Genomic DNA, 20,037 nt, shown 5'->3' with positions numbered 1-20,037 from the left:
AGTCCCAAGCAGGAGCAAACTCTGTAGCTGTGGGAGGAAAGGGACAGTGAATACCCCTTTAAGAACAGGGAGAGCAGTGGAGTATGTACTAGTCAGAGACTGCTCATAAAGTCAGAAGCATTTTATTTTGTAACAAGTATAAATTTAAGGCAGAATGCATAGTAATTTAAGGAGTCATGTCAGGGCGTCAGTGTCATTTTCTAAACTGTGAGTGTAGCACCACTCTTCTCTGATTATGATCTGGAAAGAATTCCAAACAAGGGCATCAAGACAACCGTTCTGTGTTTTAGTTCCCTGGAAAGCACAGCTGAGCCGCTTCCAATCCTAAACTCTCTGAGACATACCATTTTCCCACTACAGGAAAAAGAGCTGGGCATGGTGGCTCACACCTGTAATCCTGTCACTTTGGTAGGCCAAGGCAGGAGGATTGCTTGAGCCTAGGAGTTCAAGACTGCCCTGGGCAGCACAGGGAGACCCCAACTCTTTGAAAAATAAAAATTAGCCAGGCATGGTGGCACGTGTCTGTGCTCCCACTTGCTTGAAAGGCTGAGGTGGGCAGATCCCTTGATCCTAGGAGGTTGAGGCTGCAATGAGCTGTGATTGCACCACTGGACTGTAGCCTGGGCAACAGAGTGACCCTGTCTTTAAAAAAAAAAAAGAAAAGAAAAAAAAAGCTAGAAAGAATCTTGGAATTCATTAATTCAACCAAATTTGATATTAGGCCCCATTTCCTTAAAACCTATCACCTGTTTTGAGAACTTACAGAATAAACACCAACTGCCAAATATTTGCAAAATATTTTATTATTCAAATAAAAGCCACACTTCATACCTAATAAATCCTTATGCTTACACCATCCAAGAACAGATGGACACCACCCAATACATTCTGGAAATCAGGGAAAAGCCTTTTTTTTGAGATTGGGGTCTTGCCATGTTGCCCAGACTGAAATACAATGGTGTGATCGTAGCTCACTGCAGCCTTGACTTTCTGGGCTCAAGCAATCCTCCCACTTCACCCTCCTGAGTAGCTGGGATTACAGGCATGTGCCACCATGCCCAGCTAATTTTTGTATTTTTTGGTAGAGATGGTGTCTTACTAGGTTGCCCAGGCTGGTCTTGAACTCCTGGAAAAAGCCATCTTCAGATGAAAGCTGCTCTAGACATATCTCTTGCATCGCCCTGTGTTAAAATGTCTTCCCTGTTTTTATTATGGAATAAGAAACAAAAAATAATAAAGAGACTTGTTTTAAATGATAAGGTTTTTAATGCATCTCTTGCTATCTCTCAGAATAAATGGGATGCCAGAAGTGCAAGACATGAAACTTATCACTCCTGTACGGCGTTCGTCGAGGATTGAGCGAGCAGTGTCCCGCTACCCGGAAATGCTGCAGGAACACGATTTAGTAGTGGCTTCTCTTGATGAACTGTTAGAAATGGAAGAAACAAAATGTTTTATATTCCGTAGAAATGAGGCTTTGCCTGTAACGTTGGGGTTTCAAACCCCTGAATCAATTTCTTGATGCTTTTTTTAAAAAGGTGTTTCAGAACCTCCATAAGACAGGAAGTATTCTTGCCCAAGTGACCTGGAAAAAAGTGTGTAATCGAGAGGCATCGTGGATGCAGATTATGGACTCTCAGGACTTAAGTAATTCACTGGGCTTACTCTCAAATGTTATCTCCCCATGGGAAAATCTTTGCTTTATGTGTTTAAGACTGTAGTTTGCCAGTTTTACAGTATACATAAATTTCAAACTTTTGAATACCCTACAACTATGATAAAAATTTATACTTTATTGATCTACTTTAATCCCAACATAGTTTTTTATATCAGAAGGTTGGTCCCACAATATAATGGGACTTTTCTTTCTGCATCCACCTTAGCAGAGGGCAAGTCCTTTCATCGTGGAAGATCTGAACTTTGACGCTAGCTTGACAGGCTGAATGGACCTTGACCGATGGCCAAGTCAAAACCCCTCATTTTACAGATGAGCTTATGCTAGCTGTGCTTTGCTCCGAGATCATAAATTTATGTGTGATCTTTGACTTCCATCACAGTATCCTTGTAAATGAGAGATAATTCTTGTTTTTCCTGTGCCAGGTCTCAGATGAAACACAATCCTGAATGGGCGTGGTCATCTAGCTTTTATATCCAAATCTAGTTTTGCATTTGTTACTCAAACACTTCAAATAACAAAAGAGGGGCAGGGGAGAGGGGTGGGGAGTGGACACTTGCTTCTTCAGTTCCTTGCTCAGCTAGGGGATAGCTGGCCTGGGAAGGCAGTGCAAGCCCCAGAGACTGTTGTAGGTTGCTTTTTCTTCCTCCTGGGCAACTATTCATGGAAAGGTTTTACCTTAGTCATTATGTAAATATAATGTGTAGAAAAACCTAGTCAACACATTTTATATTTTAGCTTTCTTAATATTTAAGTATTATCTTAAAACAACATTAAATTTCTATTAGTTCCTGCTTGTTTATCTTATTTATTATAGAAAACCGTCATGGCTTTGCATAGAGAATTAGGAGTTTGTCTAAGGATACACCAGTTGGCTGTCCCAAGAAACCTCACAAGGAGCATTCATTACCAAGGAGAATGGACTTTGATCAAAGGTCTGTGAGCCTCATCCAGAAACTAGATTTTTTTAAGGGAAGCAGATCTATTTCTGAAAGTCAGATTTATAATAAAGCTAAAAAAAACTGAGCTGTAAACCTGTAATACCAGCAGACTTTCAATAAGAGATAGACTCTTACAACTCAATTGTAGAAAAACAAATAATTAAAAATGGGCAAAGGACCTGAACAGACATTTCTCCAAAGAAGACATAAAAAGTGGCCAATAGGTATAGATATGAAAAGGAGTTCAGCATCATTAATTTTAAGAATAATGTAAATTAAAACCACTGTGAGCTATCACCTCACATCTGTAAGAATGACTATTAACAAGACATGAGATAAATGTTGATGAGATTGTGGAGAAAAGAGAACCTAGTGCACTTGGTGGGCATGTAGATTGGTGCAGCCGTTACGGAAAACAGTATAGAGGCTCCTAAAGAAATTAAAAATAGAACTGTTACCTGACCCTCTTCCAGTAGGTATGTACCCAAACAAGGTGAAATCAGCGGCTGGGTGAGGTGACTCATGCCTGTAATCCCAGCGCTTTGGGGTGGGTGAATCACCTGAGATCAGGAGACCGAGACCAACTTGACCAACATGGTGAAGCCCTGTCTCTACTAAAAATACAAAAATTAGCCGGGCATGGTGACGGGCACCTGTAATCTCAGCTACTCAGGAGGCTGAGGCAGGAGAATCACTTGAACTCGGGAGGTGGAGGTTGCAGTGAGCCAAAATCACATCACTACAGCCTGTGTTACAGAGCAAGACTCCGTCTCAAAAAAAAAAAGATTAAATCATCACTTCATAAAGATATCTGCACTCCCATGTTTGTGGCAGTGTTATTCTCGATAGCCAAGATGTGGAAACAACCTAAATGCCCATCAATGGACAAATAAAGAAAAGAAAATATGGCATATGCATGCCATGGAATAGTATTCATCCTTGGAAAAGAGGGAGTTCTTGCCGTTTGCCACAACATAGATGGACCTGGAGAACATGCTAAGTGAAATAAGCCAGACACAAGGAGAAATACTGCATGATCTCATATGTGGAATATTTAATTTTTTTTAAAAAAGGAGCTCAAGTACACAAACAGTGCTTACCATAGATTGGAGAAGAGGAAATGGGGAGATGTAGGCCAAGGATACAAAATAGCAGATAAGACAAACAAGCCTAGAGATAGGGCTAAAGTTAATACAATTGTATTAGGATTTTTGTTAAGTAAGTAGATTTTAGCTGCTCTTATCACATGAAAAACTGTGAGATGATAATGTTAATCTGCTTCACTATAGCAACCATTTTACTCTCTATGTGTATCCCATAACATCATGTTGTAAATCTTAAATATACCTAATAAAATAAAATTGTCACCAAAATGCAGGAATTAGAGTTCACTTTACCTGTGAAGCCAAATAATGCTCAGAGGCTGCTTAGAGATCACAGAGTCTGAACATGGACTTAGAGAAATCAAATATTGAAAATCACCAGGCTTAGAGAGTCTGAAGCGAGTCCTATGTTAGGAATATTCTTGCCTCACATCTCAAACACTGTCCTGAGTCCGTCGACCAGGTCCTCATGATTGATCCTGCACTGCCATCCATTGCTTGTGCACTTACTTTTTTTCTGGCTTCTAGAATGGTCCATCTTTGCCACCTAAATCCCTCCCCTGACCCCAGGCCTAGGAGTCAGTTGTCTCTTTAAGGTGGTTTTATGTCTCCTCAAAACCATTGTCTTTACATTAAAGATTAGTTCTGAAAAGAGCAGTTTTATTTTCTTTATTGCTAGTTCCTTGCAGGATGTCTCACAGTATTACCCTGGGTCCCAACAATAACAGTGTAGGTTGAACTGTTGTTGTCTAATAATGTATAAGTTTCAAAATGGCAAGTTGGAGGTTTTGAACAGCCTCGTCGGACTATAGAGTCTTCCAGACACAAAAGGATGTGGAAATGATTGTGGATGGTACAGCAGCTACAGAAAACTGCACCCTAATTCTGGGGCTCTTTGTAGATACTCAGTAACCCTCTTGTTTAGTAAATAGCTGCTCCTAGACATAGGGAGCAAGAAGGAGGGAGAGTGGAAAGGAAAGAAGGTGGGCCCGTAATGATTTGGGAAGGAGATTGATAGGGAATTGTAGTGGAAATACGGGCCTTTGCAGAAATCAGCCTAACGTTGTTCAGGGATGGCTTTTTAGAGGAGGTGAGTGTAAAGCAAGTTTTAAAGAAAGAAAGGTGGGGGGATTATATATGGTATCTCTGTGCACAATGAATGACCATGAACCAGAAGACAGAGGAGAAGCACAATGGTTCACATTTATTAGTGCTCACTATGCCAGGCACTCGACTGAGTCTTTTACCTACTGTAAAATACTGTTCCTGAGGCTGGGCATGGTACCTCATGCCTGTAATCCCAGCACTTTGAGAAGTCGAGGCGGGTGAATCATCTGACATCAGGAGTTTGAGACCAGCCTGGCCAACCCATCTACTAAAAATACAGGCGTTAGCCAAGTGTGGTGGTCGTGCCTGTAATCCCAGCTATTCAGGAGGCTGAGGCAGAACTGCTTGAACCTGGGAGACGGAGATTGCAGTGAGCCAAGATCGTGCCACTGCATCCCAGCCTGGACGACAGAGCAAGACTCAGTCTCAAAAAAAAAAAAAAAAAAAAAAAAAGTTCTTGCCTGCTGGCATGTACTCCCTCTTCTAATAAAAGCACCCCAAACTGGGTGCGGTGGCTCACACCCAGCACTTTGGGAGACCGAGGTGAGCAGATCACTTGAGGCCAAGAGTTCAAGACCAGCCTGGCCAATGTAGTGAAACCCTGTCTTTACTAAAAATACAAAAATTAGCCAGGTGTGGTAGAGTGCGCCTGTAGTCCCAGCTATTTGGGAGGCTGAGGCAGCAGAATCACTTGAACCCGGGAAACAAAGGGTGCAGTGAGCCAAGATCACACCACTGCATTCCAGCCTAGGCGACAGAACAAGACTCTGTCTCATAAAAAAATGCACCCCAATTTCCCTACTACCACCTCTTTCCTGCTGACAATCTACGTGATTTAAGAAGAATGGGCTCAACCCCAGTATAAGCGTGTGACCCAGGCCTGGCAAAGCCAAACTTGGCATTTCCCTGGCCAGTGGCATTGATTGGAGGATGGGGTAGTGTCTCACAACCAGTGAGGCATCAGTTCCCAGACTTTCATTAGATACTTCCTGGTAGAGTAGCTGAAAAGATAGAAACCTGGAGTTTGGGGACAGCCATCTTATAACCTCGTGGACAAAACCTGCCAGAGAATAGTACCAACACGGAATAAACTTGAGAGTTGGAGAAAGCAAGCTATGTCCAATGCCTGATTTGACTCCCTGGTTAATGCTATGCCTGGAGCTGGGCTAACCCTGGACTTTTTAGTTATATGAGCCAATAAATTCTCTCTTTTCTCAAACTAATTTCATTAGGTTTCCTTCAGTTGCTAAAGAAAAAATCCTGACTAATGTACACACACACACACACACACACACTCTCTCTCTCTCTCTCTTTCTCTCTCTCTCTCTCTCATAATAGCATAGAAAACCCTTATTTAGTGCTTACTCTGGCCAAGCTCCGTATCCGTTATCTCACTATATCCTTACAATAGCTTTATGACATGGTTATGGAAACAGAGTAGTTAATAAATGTCAGTCCTGCAATTTCAAAATCAGGGCTGTCTGGCTTCAGGTCCGGAACTTTTAACTCCTATCTCATTTAAAGTAAGGAAATGAGGAGTAGGGTGAGGATAAGGAAACAACACATCTGAGCAAGATAAATGATTGAACTGTTCCCAGTTTACCAAGCAGGAATCACTGTGACAGCCAAAGTACTGTCATTTATTCTACAAATAAATGATCACATTTTTACCACTAGTTCACTACCCCAGAGATGCTGCTTCTGTTCTCTTCATTTCCTGACTGCTCAAGACGATGCCAGAATGAGATGTCAATTCAGCTGCTGTCACTAGTCCCAAATGGAAATGCGTCTCTCTCACATCAGCCATCCAAGTGACAGCCCAATGCTAATCTAATGCCAAGTCCAGACTATGTCTGTCTTGTGACTCCACCATCCCTCGGAGGCAGCCTCGTCCATGTGGCCAAAGAAGGCTCCCAACCAACTTCGCTCTCCAGCCAGCTGGAAGGGGGAAGAGAGGAAGGGGAAGGCACACCCCTCCTAAGGTCACAGATTGGAAGTTGGACCATTACTTCTGTCCAGAATTTAGGGGCCAGAACTTGGTCACATGTCCCCACCCTTCTAAAGAAGCAGGGAAATGTGTATCAGATGGCCACATGCCCAGCTAAAAATTCTTCCAGAAATGGGAGATGACTGTCAGTGTCTGCACACAGTCTTGGAAGCAATGGTGTGCTTCTGTCTCTAAGGTATAGATAAAACAGGAGTGCAGAGGTGACATCAGGTTTAAAAAAAAAAAAAAAAAAAAAAACTCCCCAAATAGAAGGATCTGTCCTACCTCCTACCGAGACACATTCCTGAGAGTTTAGAAGCAGCGTTCTAATCCAAAGCCCTATGTCCTTTCTCCACTTTCTCTTGTCTCATATTCTTTGCCTCGCCCCTTTCCCTGCAGTTCTACAAGAGTAATAGTAAACTGGGTGACATGCGTCATTCAATAAAATACTGTAGATGCCAGAGACACAACGGTGAGCCAAAAGGACATTACCTTTTGAAGCTGAGAGTCCAGTGGGGACACATGTTAATCTAAGAACCACAAATGCAAGTCTCCAAGGCCTGAGAAATAGAGGCCTATGAGCGAGGGACTAAAGAGAAACTGGTCTAGTCAGGGAGGTTAGCTGAGGGGAGAGCAGATGTAACAGGGAGAAGAGGCAGGGAATGGGCCAGGCATAGGAAAAGCACAGGAAAGGCCCTTTGGCCACCTCTCTCCTGCCCCTGCCCCTGCCCCTCCCTCTCTCCTCTCCCTCGCTAGGATCCCCTAAGGCATTTCTGCCAGATTGTTTATCCCTCAGTCCTTTTCTGTTTCCTCTCTACCCTGGGTAGGAATTCGAAGATTTGATTTTTGTAGTATTAGCTACTACACTGTATTTCAGGACCTTTCTGGAAAAGTATGGGCTCTAGGGTCTGAGCAGTTTTTCTGATAAATACTGTCCTTTAGCCCTTGAGTAAGAATCAAGTGTTTAAAGACACAGGTCAGTGAGACGCGGTATCTACCTGGAGAACCTGCCCCTCCAGGCTCTGGGACCTAAAAGTCAATCCAGGGAAAGGAAGAAAAGGCCTTAGCAGTGTCAAACCTGGAAGCTTCTGAAATGCAAAGAAGATGTTTAAAAAAAAAAAAAAAAAGATGCCAGACTTGGTGGCTCACGCCTGTGATTCCCTACACATTGAGAGGCCAAGGCAGGCGAATCACTTGAGGTCAGGAGTTTGAGACCAGCCTGGCCAACATGGTGAAACCCCGTCTCTACTAAAAATACAAAAATTAGCCAGGTGTGGTGGAGTGTGCCTGTAATCCCAACTACTCAAAGGCTGAGGCAGAAGAATTGCTTGAACCCAGGAGGTGGAGCTGAGATCGTGCCACTGCACTCCAGCCTGGGCGACAGAATGAGACACTGTCTCAAAAAAATAAAAGTAAACTCTCCAATTCCATGGCCCGTTGTCCCTTATTTATCCTCAGGCATCCAAGTGTTGCCAGTGTTTATCCACAGAAAATGAAGCTAATGAAATGTATCCTCAGACCTGTTCCTTCAAGGGTTCGCTTTGTCATTTCAAACATACAGATTCAACCTAGGTCTCCCTAGAATGTCAGATGATACCACTAACAGACAAAAAGTGAACTGTAGGAGTAAATTGAAATCAGTGACATCAGAACAATGATGCTTCAGCACTTTAATACCACAGAGAAGCTTCTAACACACTCGAGAGTGAAGTTTTAAAATCGTGAGTATGACTTTTTATGTGTTTCAATGCGTATATACAAACTCAAAGACATTTGGGCACTCTCATTTAACATCTTTCGTAGTGACCCAGATGAAAAAGCAGTTAGTCAGGCAATACAGATCCAATCAGGTTTTATTGTTCTTACTAGTAACAGAATCAGAAGTGCACAGAAATACCTATTTTTTAAAAGAAATATTTAGAAATAAAATTGGATATGAGACATCATGCGTTCAAGAGAAGTAGGTAAAATAATTTCACTTGTGCACACATTTCCAAACATCTCAAAGACTGCCAGGGATGCCTTGTAGGTTAAGAGCAATACTCCCTCCTCCCTAGAAGAAGTGTTTGCAGGCTCCAAATCTGCTACATTTAGGAGATTTCAATACAGTTGCTTTTTCCTTCTTCTATACTTCTGTTGTCTGAAAAATATCTCAAGTAGAAGATGACCCGTGATGCTGGCCCATGTCTGGGACCCCGTCAGCCTCGATGCAACTCTCCTGGTCCTCATTTCTCTCTTTGCCCTCACCCTTATAAGAAACACAGAAAGTGACTATGGATATTTTCTTCCCAAGCTCACACAGTGACTCCCAACCAGGGGTAGATAATGTGTCAAAATGCCATAGGCTGGATTCCGATGGGGTGAGGATATAGAGGGATCAAACCACAGGCTTCCCCAGCAAGCCACTGTTGCTGACAGGAGTGTGTCCATCTCTCTGCTGGGCTAGGATAGAAAAATAGTTGCCAACCACTGATTAAAGCCTGTGAACACACATGAGTTTTGAGCTTCTCCTACGCAGGAACGAAGTAACTTACACTTTGTTTTCTAAACTGCTCAGCACACGGGAGGTGCTCAGTAAACACTGGTTGAAAGAATGAATGCTGTGCCTGGTACAACACAGCAAAATGGGACCTATAGGATGCACATCTTTTAATGTGAACCCCCAGAAAGCCAAGGGAGGAACAGGAGCCTTTATGCAGGGTTTTAGGGGTACAGAACCCAACGAGGAACCCAGGCATCCACTCCTGTCTCAGCTCAGAGGCGGGTCAGACCCCATAAAGTGTCAAAGGGATCTGAAGCTAGAGCTGCTAGTCGTTGATGTTAACAAAGCGTGTCTGGGGAGGAAGCCTCGGTGTGGCAGAGGGCGTGTCCTGCAACCTTCCCTGGAGGGAATGATATGTATGGATTGGCCGACAGCAGTCTGTAGGGTAGGGGTGCAGGGTCCAACAGTGCACAAAGCACTGCTGAGCAGAACCTGTCGCCCTTTTGGATCCAACGCCGCTTTTTTTTTTTTTTTGAGACAGTCTTGTCCTGTTGCCCAGGCTGGAGTGCAGTGGTGCAATCTCAGCTCACCGCAACCTCCGCCTCCTGGGTTCAAGTGATTCTCCTGCCTCAGCCTCCCAGGTATCTGGGACTACAGACTCCCACCACCATGCCCAGCTAATTTTTGTATTTTTAGTAGAGACAGATTTTTACCATGTTGGCCAGGCTGGTCTCGACCTTCTGCCCCTCAGGCGATCCGCCTGCCTCAGCCTCCCAAAGTGCTGGGATTACAGGCGTGAAACACCACACCTGGCCCCAATATCCCAGTTTAAAAACAAATATTTAACTTCTACTTTTCCATCCTCAATTGAAATTCGTCGATACAATTATCATCTCTATAATAATTTAAAATATCAATATAATACCCTAACTATAACAAAGGAGAAATAAAAAGAAAAGCATTTTACAATAAAATAATATGTATTTTTACATAAATAATCAGGAATAACTATGCTTGCATACGAAAACAAGCCCACAAGGCCCCCCCACCAATTGCCTCATGCACCCTGAGGTTGATACAACCCCACTGGGAACCACTGCTCCAAGCCCTCTGTGGCCACAGAGCTCCTCGGCCACAGCCACTCACCCTCTGGCTGCAGGAGAGGAGGCGGGAGGCAGGGTCCAGACTGGCCCGTTCTTGCTCCACAACTGACTTATGTGGCATCTGTAGGGATCAATGCAGGTGGAGGTGGAGCACTCCGTCCCAGGTACGGCCTTTCAGGATTCCTCAGCTATGCACAGGCTCCCCTGCTCACAGCGGCCAGCTTCCCGCCCAACAACGTTGCTGCGGAGGAAGGCGCCTCGGAAGGTCAGCAGGGGCATGAAGGTTCTGGTAGCCAGACTTCACTTCCTCAAAAATTCCAGGCCAAGGCCAGGTGCGGTGGCTCATGCATGTAATCCCAGCACTTTGGGAGGCCGAGGCAGGTGGATTGCTTGAGCCCAGGGGTTCAAGACCAGCCTGGGCAACATGGTGAAACCCTGTCTCTATAAAAACGTAAAAATTAGCCGGGCATGGTGGTGCACGCCTGTAATCCCAGCTACTTGGGAGGCTGAGGCACAATAATTGCTTGAACCCAGGAGGTGGAAGTTGCACTGAGCAGAGATTGTACAACTGCACTCCAGCCTGGGCAACAGAGCGAGACTCGGTCTCAAAAAAAAAAAAAAAAAAAAAAAAATCCCAAGCCAGGAAGATTGACAAGGTCAAATTTCTTTAAATGTTTTGCCTTGTCACTTTTGGGGAGGGGGAGCCAGTGTGTTCTTCACCTATCTGGTCTCTACTTTAACAATAATATCTACCAGCACAGATGGCTGTGCCTGGACCCCCAGCTTTGCCCACAGGAGCTCTCCGGTCCAGCCCATCTAAGAGCCCAGAGATGAGATGAGGCCACCCGGTGAAAACCAGTTCCCCCAAGTGTGTGGCAGCACAGTGCAGGGGACAGAGTGTGACCCTTGGAGCTTGACAGGCTCACATCCCAGCTGTGTGGTCCACTAGCTTTGTGACAGCAAGTCACTTAGGTTCTCTGTGCTTCCTCGTCAATGATAAAATGAGGAAGATAAAACCTACTTTGCTGAGTTATATTGAGTATTAAGCAGAATCGATGAAAAGCACCCAGCCCAGTGCAGGAAGCACAGCAGACACTCAATAAATGGTTTTTCCCCTCTCAAACATCTGGAGGGCAGCCAAGGGCAGCAGGGAAAGCAGGCGGCAGGGAACCTCAAAGGTCTAGCTTCAAGTCCAGATCCTAAACTGCAGGCTGTACATCTTATCAAATGGAAATGATGATACCAACTTGGGAGGACTGACACGTGCAGGTTCCAGGGAAGCCCTGCGCTGGCCAGTCTCATGACTCCTGCTAACCCTTGCCCAGTGCCATCATAGCCATCTCTGCCACCCTGTTCTTAACCCGGAAGCATCCTCCGGTCTCCCAGAGGAAAACCAGCCAGAGTGTTTACTGTAACATCGGCTGCCTCCTCCACCCCCTTGGAAGTCACTGTATGTTTACTGAGGATAGGAGTACTGTGCCTTCCTCCTTGCAACTGATATCCTTTCTACCAAGGAAATGATGAGATAGTGTGGTCTCAATCTAAAGCAGAAGTTAAGGTTGGGCACGAGGAAGAATATCCCTGCTGAGGCATCTTATCTGTATAAACCTAACTCTTCCCATGCATCTGTTAAGACAGGGACAGTTATCTGCAAGGCTGTGACCCCACTGAGTCTGAAGGTGGGAGATTGAGGCTGGTGACCTTGCAAGCTCCTAGCAAGGCTGGGGACCAGTGGGTCCTTCTAGGGCAGACGTTCAGGGACAGCCATGGAGATTCCACAGAGACCCACCAACTCCGGGGCCACCCGAAACAGTGAGCTGAGCGGGTAGTACAGGAAGTTGAGGCAGGTGGCAGTGTAGAGGTCAGCGTAGCGCATCAGCCGGCTGGAGAAGAGTGTCTGGCGGAAACCGCAGTGGAACAGGCTGCCCACGGTGCTGTAGCACAGGTCCAGCTCCCGGGTGACCCTCTGGCCAGAGGGGCAACACACTGAATTGAAATCCCAGCCCACCTAAGCCTGCCCTCGCCTACTCCCTTTCTGGGCAACCCTGGCCTCTCTGGGCCTCTCACCGGGGGACATTGAGGCCTATGCCCCTCTGTAGGGAAGGAGCAGCATGTTGTAGACTTTTGGAGGTGGGGCTTTTGGAGGTGGGGCAGCTCCCCTCTTTGCCACAGGCCCCACTCCAGCTTTCCATCACAGTTACCTGCCTGGCCCTGGAGATGGACCACCCAGGACTAAACCCGCAGCTTAATTTACCTTCTGAGTCCAACAGAGGACTTGGCAATGGCGACACCCCCAGCCCCGCTCCTACTCTCCTGGCAGGCCCCACCCCGCCACCAGGCCCTGTTTCCTTGTCTGCTTTTAGAGCCTAGAGAATGGTCCCAACATTTACTCCCAGGATGACCCCTCTCTGAGCCTCAGTTTCCTCATCTGTAAAATAAAGGTGACAATCCCAGCTCCGTCCACCTCTTAAGGCTGTGGGGAAGATCAAACGACTGTGCTTTGTAAAAGGCTCTGCAAAGACCCTTTGTGATCGGCCCCAGCTGCGCTTAGGATGACCGAGTGACCTGATTCCCTCCATCTGGCCGGCCCATGGGCACCTCCAGCTTTTTGGTGGCCGGTCAGTAATGCCATGAGGGAACACTGTCTTTTCTTCTCTTTCCCCAGGACCCTGGGCTCAGTGGCCCTAAATCACATTTCCTATCAGAACTGGCTAGTGGGTCAATAAGGGCCCAGCCAGCACGCAGGCATTTCCTAGGCAGGGTGATAGGCGAGGACTGCGGGACTGCCCTTTGGAATGTCGGCCAGCAGAGGGCGCTAGCTGACAAGGCAGGTGGAGCCCAGGTGCGGTTGAGGAGAATCCGGTAACTGGGCCTTTGGCACCAAGGATAAAACCAGCAGGCAAGCAGTCGGGAAGCGAACTCGGCTCCACTCCCCCTGGGCCTGTGCTTTCCTCCCTCACCACCCAGCTCTCACCTGGATCTCTCTCTTGGTAAAGTTGATGACTTGCAGCTCACAACTGCTCCCATCCATGTGCCTGGTACAAAAATAGCCAGGTGACCCAGGGGAGACACAGAGCCTCCGAGTGCCAGGACAGTCTCATTAGACCCCAGCAGGGGTAGGGTGGGAGGACACCGTGCGGGCATCCAGTGGGGGTGCCGGGCTGGGGGTGTGCACACGAGCGAGGGCAAGTCCCTGAGTGCTGGACAGGTTCGGAAGAAGGGCCTAGAGGTCACAGAGTGTGGGCAGTCCCAAGGGGGTGAGAGGGGTCCCCACATCCAGTTTGCTAGGGAAGCTTAGCCTGAAACACATCTTGTTGTTCTGATAACCTTGGCCAGGACCTCGCTGCCAGGAAGGGATGTGAGCCACTGCCCCTCCATCCCTCTCCCTGTCCCATCCCACCCCCAGAAAGGCCAGGGTCTCACTGGTTTGGGTCTGCCAGGTGCGTGTCCAGCCTCTTCAGCTCCTCCATCCTCTCTGAAAAGCCGCCAGGGGTCAGTGGGGGTGAGTGACGGCCCATGTCACCCACTGGCCCTGCCTGCCTGTGTCTGCCGTGGTCCAGCCGAGGACTTGCACTCCCCCAGCTGTGTACATAACACCCCTGGCCCCTTACATCAGGTGAGACTCTGCCCAGACCGAAGCAGGGACAGCGTAGGCCCCGTAGGCCCCATGGGACAGGGGAGAGAGTCAGGCGACCTTCCTGAGGTCACATGGCAATGACTCAAACCTAAAGCCTCAGCTCTCAGGACAAACCCCAAATTGTGTGGGCTCACACGACTCCCTGCCCTGGAGGATGACTTCAAGTCATTCCTGGATGGAGGGTGTGTGCCTTCCACTCACTGAACCTCCTCGGGGTGGGTGGGGAGGGTGGGGTCAGGTGCAGGAGGAAGGTGCCACCTGCAGTTTTGCCCCTACTGGCTGTGTGACTTGGGGCAGGCCGCTTAGCCTCCCTGGGTCTCTGTTTCCTTGTCTGTTTCCTCCCCCAGAAACAACAGAGCGGCCAGGATTCCTGGTCACAACTGCTAACTTCCCACGGGCAAAAGGGGAAGGCAGTGCTGGGGCCTCTGCACAGGCGGCCAGTACCCCTCTGACTGTTCACAACACCAACAGCTCACCCTCCTCCCGGGCCCAGATGTCCAGCTCCCAGGACAGCTCAGGAACCACCAGGCAAGTCCGCCAGCCCTGCCGCTTCTTGGACTTCAGAATGTCCCCAAAAATGTGGTCCCCAATATACAGGATGCCCTTCCCCCGAACCCCAAGCAGCTCACACACCATGTCCGATGAGCCTGCCCCACCAAGGGAGGACAGGCACCCGTTTGCCCTTCCTGCCTTGGGGCAGGTGACTTGGGTCTGGTGAGGGGCCTGGGTTCTTAGCTGAGGGAGGGAGGGTTCCCAAGGAGTGATGGGGCATGGTGGGAGCTGGTACCTCCAGAGTAGAGAGCACAATGCTGGTGCGACCCTGTGTAGGTGCCCACGCGGAGCTTTCCTGAGTCCTGGAGGGGCAGAGGGGTGCCCTGGAGCCAGAAGAACCACATCTTTGGTCTCTAGCTAGGGAGGGTCTCAGGGAGCTGGGAGTGGCAGAGGTAATCATGGGGGTGTGGGAGGAAGGAGGCAGCAGAGGGCGCTGAAGGAGGCCTCAGGTTCCCTGCCTCCAGGGACAGACAGGCCAGCAAAGCTGCCAGCCGCAAAGGCAGGTCAAGTCTACGGGGCAGGCAGGCTGCCCTCTCTAACCATGGTCCATGGGTGCAGGTCGACTGACCTCTGCACCTGCCATTACCGTGTTGACCTGCCTCAGGACGACCCCCTCTGCAAAGAGGCGGGGCTTCTGCGTGTCCACCACTATCGGGTCGAAGTAGGACCTCCAGGGCCTGACCGAGGCCTCAGCCTGTTGCGGGTGCACACAAGCCACACACGCACAGCCTGGTAAATCTGACCTTGCCACAGCCGGTCACCCACCACAGGCTGCCCTCTCCCCACCAACCTCCCAGCTGGATGAGACCTCTCCAGCCCCTGGGAACCAGGTCTCGCTGACCAGCGTCCCCAGCCAAGCTGGGCAGTAGAAAGTGCTCAAAAGGAACTTGTGGAGGTGGGTGTCGAACATCATGTGCACCCTCAGGCCAGCCTCCAGATCTCCTCACAGCACAGACCCAGGGACAGGTGGCACCAGCATGGCTACCAAGTTAGGGCCCTGCTGCCTGCCCAGTGACACCTGGTCATTCCCAGTGACCAGGCCCTGTCACATTCCCAGCACCCCTCCCTTTGACCTGCCATGCCCTCATCTCACCCCCTTTCCGCCGCCCCTCCCCACAGAGCTGACTGCCTCCTGTCCCCCGCAAAGGCTCCTCCCATGGCCTGGCTGAGGTCACCAGCCTCCTACCCACTGGGGAGCTTCCACTCATGAGAAATGACCACTCACACACTCAGGTCTTCCTCAAAGGGAGGCTGGACGTGGGAGAGACCCACGTCTCTCCCTGGCGCCCTGGCCCTTTGCACAGCCCACCCCAGCCATGCGCGCAACACTCCAATACTCACCTCACTGATGCTGAACGGGTAGGTCATGATGGCCCTTTACACAGCCCACCCCAGCCATGTGCGCAACACTCCAATACTCACCTCACTGATGCTGAACAGGTAGGTCATGATGGCCTGGCAAGGACAAGGCAGGGTCAGGGCACCAAACTTGGGCCACCGCCTGCCTCTGCCCTCACCCACCATCCCCCTGGCACACTGGTGGCCACAGGAGCAAGATGGTGAGAAAGTTGCTCATTCCCCTGAGGCCTTGAAAGGCCAAGAAATGGAGCCCAGGAGACCAGCCCAGTGGTGGGGGTAGGAGGGTCTTTGCTCCCCGCCCCACCCCTCCCTGTTGCTTGCAATGCCTCCGTGTCTCCTGGGGCCAGGAAGGAGGCGGAGGGCCCACCCCTCCATACACATACTCAATCGGTGTAGTTGTAGCTGCTGTTGGTGGCCAGAAACACTTTCCCAACCTCCTTCATCTTCCCCAGCAGGATGGGGAGGCGTGGCTGGAGCAGAGATAGAGGGACTTGCAGGGGTGGGACTCCCAGAGCCACCCTGGGATCCCCTCCTCAGGTCTCAGCCTTCTGGGAGCCCACCCCAACCCAGGCAGGTAGGCACCAGGCCCCATAAAACAACCCCCAGCACCTGGGGAGCAGAGCTCAGCCTAAACCTCAAAGAAAGCCAGGGAAGGGTTGCGGGGGGCAGCCCGGCTGCTTCAGGGGTGATGGCCATGGCCCTGGGTCTGTGGCCACTCACATCCTTCTCCACATATTTCTCCAAGTCCTCCAGGGTCTTCTCCTTGAGACAGCCCTGCAGGAGGGAGCAAAGGGCCGTGTGTGTGTGTGTGTGTGTGTGTGTGTGTGTGTGTGTGTGTGTACCCACCCACATGTCTGTGTCCAAGATGAGGAGAGTGGGTGGCTCTGGGAAGCCCAGACCAGACCTCAGTCCTCAGTGGGAAGTGGATGGAAAATCTACGGGGACTGGAGGCCCGAAGGCTGCCCAGGAGAATCAAGAGCAGACAGGTCAGGGGTCCGGGGGTCCTGGACCACTCACTCACCGACTGGTGGACATTATTTATGGCATCAGTCACATCCTGGGAGGGGCTTCAGAAGGACATGAAGAGGTTCCCATGCTGATAACCGGTGTCACAGCTGGGGCAGGCCAAGAGGGGACAGGGGACGTCAATAAGGGGACCTGATGTGACCTCCAACCCTGAGTCCCACACCAGAGTGACCCCACCAGCCACACTGAGGCCTTCACTGGGCTTATGTCCCAGCCATCCTGGGAGGGGCATCACCCAGGGCTAAGGGTCACCCCTTGGGGGCAGCACCGGTGACAGGGTTGGGGGCCACCTTGCAGTAAAGGCCTTCCCACTGAGCCTTCTGGAGCCCTTCCAGTCCCTCAGGGAACCCTTGGGGGGCCCCCACTTTGGGATTTGGTCCCTGAGCAGTGACTGTGTCCTACTGGTCGCCCCAGGGCTGGACAGGGCATGAGACGCACTTGGTGTAACGGGAGCAGCCGGAGGAGAAGTCGGCCAGGCTGGCATAGAGGTAGGTTTCTGGGGCAGACGGGCCGGTCGGTTGTCAGGCCAGGGAGCCAGGCAGTTCCCCACCAGGCCAGACCTGGAACCCTCAGCTCCGGACCTCGGGACCACCTCCCGTGCCCCCAACCCTCCACCCACCAGGCAGGTTGAAGAGTGCGTTGAGGATGTGGAAGCACTGCAGGTCATCCCTCTGAATGAACTTGTTGGGGTAGAAGCTCCAGATCTCTGCCCTGAGAAGGAGGTAGGCTGGGGGCAGCCAGTGCCCCCTCCCCAGTGCCTCCTGGAGGCCTGTCCAGGCTCTGGCCATCCCTTCCAATCCCCACCCATCCCTTCTGTGCTGAGCCTCCCCCGTGGGCCTGTGTCCTTCCCCCCTCCCTCTGTCCTCCCCCACAGTGGGCAGTCCTCCCCTCCTGGCCCGCCACTCTCCCGGCACCCTTTGTCCCTTACTCTGAGAGAAAGGTGAAGCCATGGGCACCCAGCAGCACGTTCCCGTGGGCATCCACCTTCAGCAGGTTCCCATAGAGCGCACTGAACAACAGCCCCCTGGGGACGGGGGTCGGGGGGACTGTGGGTGGGAGTACCAAGGCCGGGTGGCCTCCCGCCTGTCCTGAGTCACACACCTGGTGGGGAAGGTGGGGTTGTAGGTGTAGCGCAGGATCTCATGTGGGTATCTGATGCACGCTAGGAGCTCCAGCAGCAGCTGGAAGGCCAGGGCCTCGTAGGCTGGGGACTTGTAGGCTGCAGAGGCCCAGACAGAGTCAGGGGGTTGGTGCCTGGCCGCCCAACCCCTGCTCCCTCCACTCCCAATACGCTCTGTTCCAGCCCTCTCTACCAGCCAGAGTGTATGGTCCATGTCGAAGCCAAAGCAACGAATCTTCCCCAGTGCCAGGCTGCGGTTGACAAAAATCCTGGGGAGAGACAGGAGGATGTTGGCATCAGCCCCCCAGCCCCTCAGAATCCAAGACTCAAGGACGGAGTGGGCGGAAACCCAGCAGAGGAGGGCAGAGCATTCCCTGCAGCTGCAGAAAGGATGGAGGAAGTGGGTCAGGCCAAGCCGGGGCCCTGCCTGGACCCATGTGTGTCCGAAGGCAAGTGCGAGTGTGCGTGTAAGCGTGTGTGAGCATGTGTGCAAGCGTGCATCTGAGTGCGTGCGGGTAATCAGCAGTTTGCTGTCCCGCCGTGCAGGCGTGTTACAGGCATCCGACCCTGTAAGAAAGTATGTGCAGTTGTTGGTGTGAGGGCTGTCACCTTCTGACATGGGACTCCCCTGTCCAAATTCAGAGATGATGTGTTTGTCACAATTGGATAGCACGTGTCACTGTGTCCGTGGTGAAGGGGAGAGATCTTTGCGGAGGGAAGGCAGTGAAGGGGACCTCCTGCCGGAGTGTGTGTGGTCAGTTCCCGGATGGGCTGCTGCAGCTATGGAAGCATGTCCCTTGTGAGTGCAAGTGCTCGTCTGCATTTTGGGAGTCCCCATCGCTGTGTATTTAAAGGAGTCCCTGTGTGCTGCTGTGGCGTGTGGGGCGTTTATGGGCCGACACCCCTGGCCCCCACCCCAGGTGCCCATCTCACCGCTGGTGCCAGTTCTGCTTCGGGCCTTGAGGGGAGTCCAGTCCCTCAGGCTCTCCCCGGTCCACACTGGCCATTGTCACCCAGAGTCAGGAGGAGACAAGGATCCCTTCCTCAGCCTCCTGCACACTATCAGTGGGGCCCAGCCACTCTCCCTCAGCAGTTTCAGGCACTGCTGACCCAGGTGGCCCCACCTTGTGCTCCCGTCTCCCCCCAACCCCTTTGAGGGAGGAGTCAGTCAGGACAGGCTCTGGTATCTCATCCTTTTCTCTAGAGCAAATCAGCAAGGATCTGGGAAAAGCAACTCATGTCCACTGTGCCCTCCCCATTCCTAGGGCTTATGTATCCATGGACCTCAACCGCCTAGAGAGTAGCAGAGAACCCAGAATGAGGCAAACGTCGGGATACAAAGGCAGGAGGCTCTGTACCATACTGATGATAAAAGAAAGAACTCAGTACTCTCGCTTTATGCACAATTCTAACACATTTGGTTATCAAATTTCCCAGCTCAAGGCCATTTAGGCAAGACATTGCTAGAAGCATGCCAAGGGCTATAAGAATTGCGAAAATAACTGGGATCTCAGAATGGGGGGTGAGGGAAAGTACAAAAGGAAGTGTCAAAAAGCAGAGCCACTGGGGCCATTTAGTGTAGAGCTCTAAATACTCCCTGAGGGCCTGTGCCACTGGCTCCACAAGGAAGCACGTGACTTCCGTTTGGAGCTAGTGACCTGGATCATCCAGAAAGACTTAACTGAAGTGACAGGCCGTCGTTTAAAAGAAAGACAAGCCAGGGCACGGTAGCTCACGCCTGTAATCCCAGCACTTTGGGAGGCCAAGGCGGGTGGATACGTGATTAGGAGATCAAGACCAGCCTGGCCAAGATGGTGAAATCCCATCTCTACTAAAAATACGAAAAAAAAAAAAAAAATTAGCCAGGTGCGGTGGCAGACGCCTATAATCCCAGTCTCTCAGGAGGCTGAGGCAGGAGAATTGCTTGAACCCGGGGGTCGGAGGT

General features: G+C 50.4%; 2 protein-coding genes across 2 annotated transcripts in view; one reads left to right on the top strand and one right to left on the bottom strand.

Annotated features, from left to right (window-relative positions):
- The window catches only part of CKAP2L (cytoskeleton associated protein 2 like), a 28,446-nt gene extending 24,075 nt beyond the window's left edge, over positions 1-4,371 (top strand). Inside the window, exon 9 of the mRNA XM_005575283.5 lies at positions 1,291-4,371. Within this exon, the coding sequence (XP_005575340.3) occupies positions 1,291-1,522 (232 nt within the window). The 3' untranslated portion in view covers positions 1,523-4,371. The remainder of the gene's footprint in view (positions 1-1,290) is intronic.
- Positions 1,403-19,099, bottom strand: NT5DC4 (5'-nucleotidase domain containing 4). Its single transcript, XM_045368897.2, is given in 18 exon segments — positions 1,403-1,426; positions 10,442-10,519; positions 13,373-13,433; positions 13,822-13,873; positions 14,512-14,682; positions 14,823-14,889; positions 15,156-15,281; positions 16,010-16,042; positions 16,330-16,416; positions 16,667-16,720; positions 16,968-17,061; positions 17,411-17,468; positions 17,592-17,691; positions 17,693-17,699; positions 17,901-17,996; positions 18,074-18,196; positions 18,293-18,361; positions 19,026-19,099. Coding segments are annotated over 18 exon segments (1,374 nt in total).
- Between the last annotated feature and the right edge of the window lie 938 nt (positions 19,100-20,037).

Source organism: Macaca fascicularis, chromosome 13 (genome assembly GCF_037993035.2).
Source record: "Macaca fascicularis isolate 582-1 chromosome 13, T2T-MFA8v1.1".
Taxonomy (NCBI): Eukaryota; Metazoa; Chordata; class Mammalia; order Primates; family Cercopithecidae; genus Macaca; species Macaca fascicularis.
This window is presented reverse-complemented; position numbering and strand designations above follow the sequence as displayed.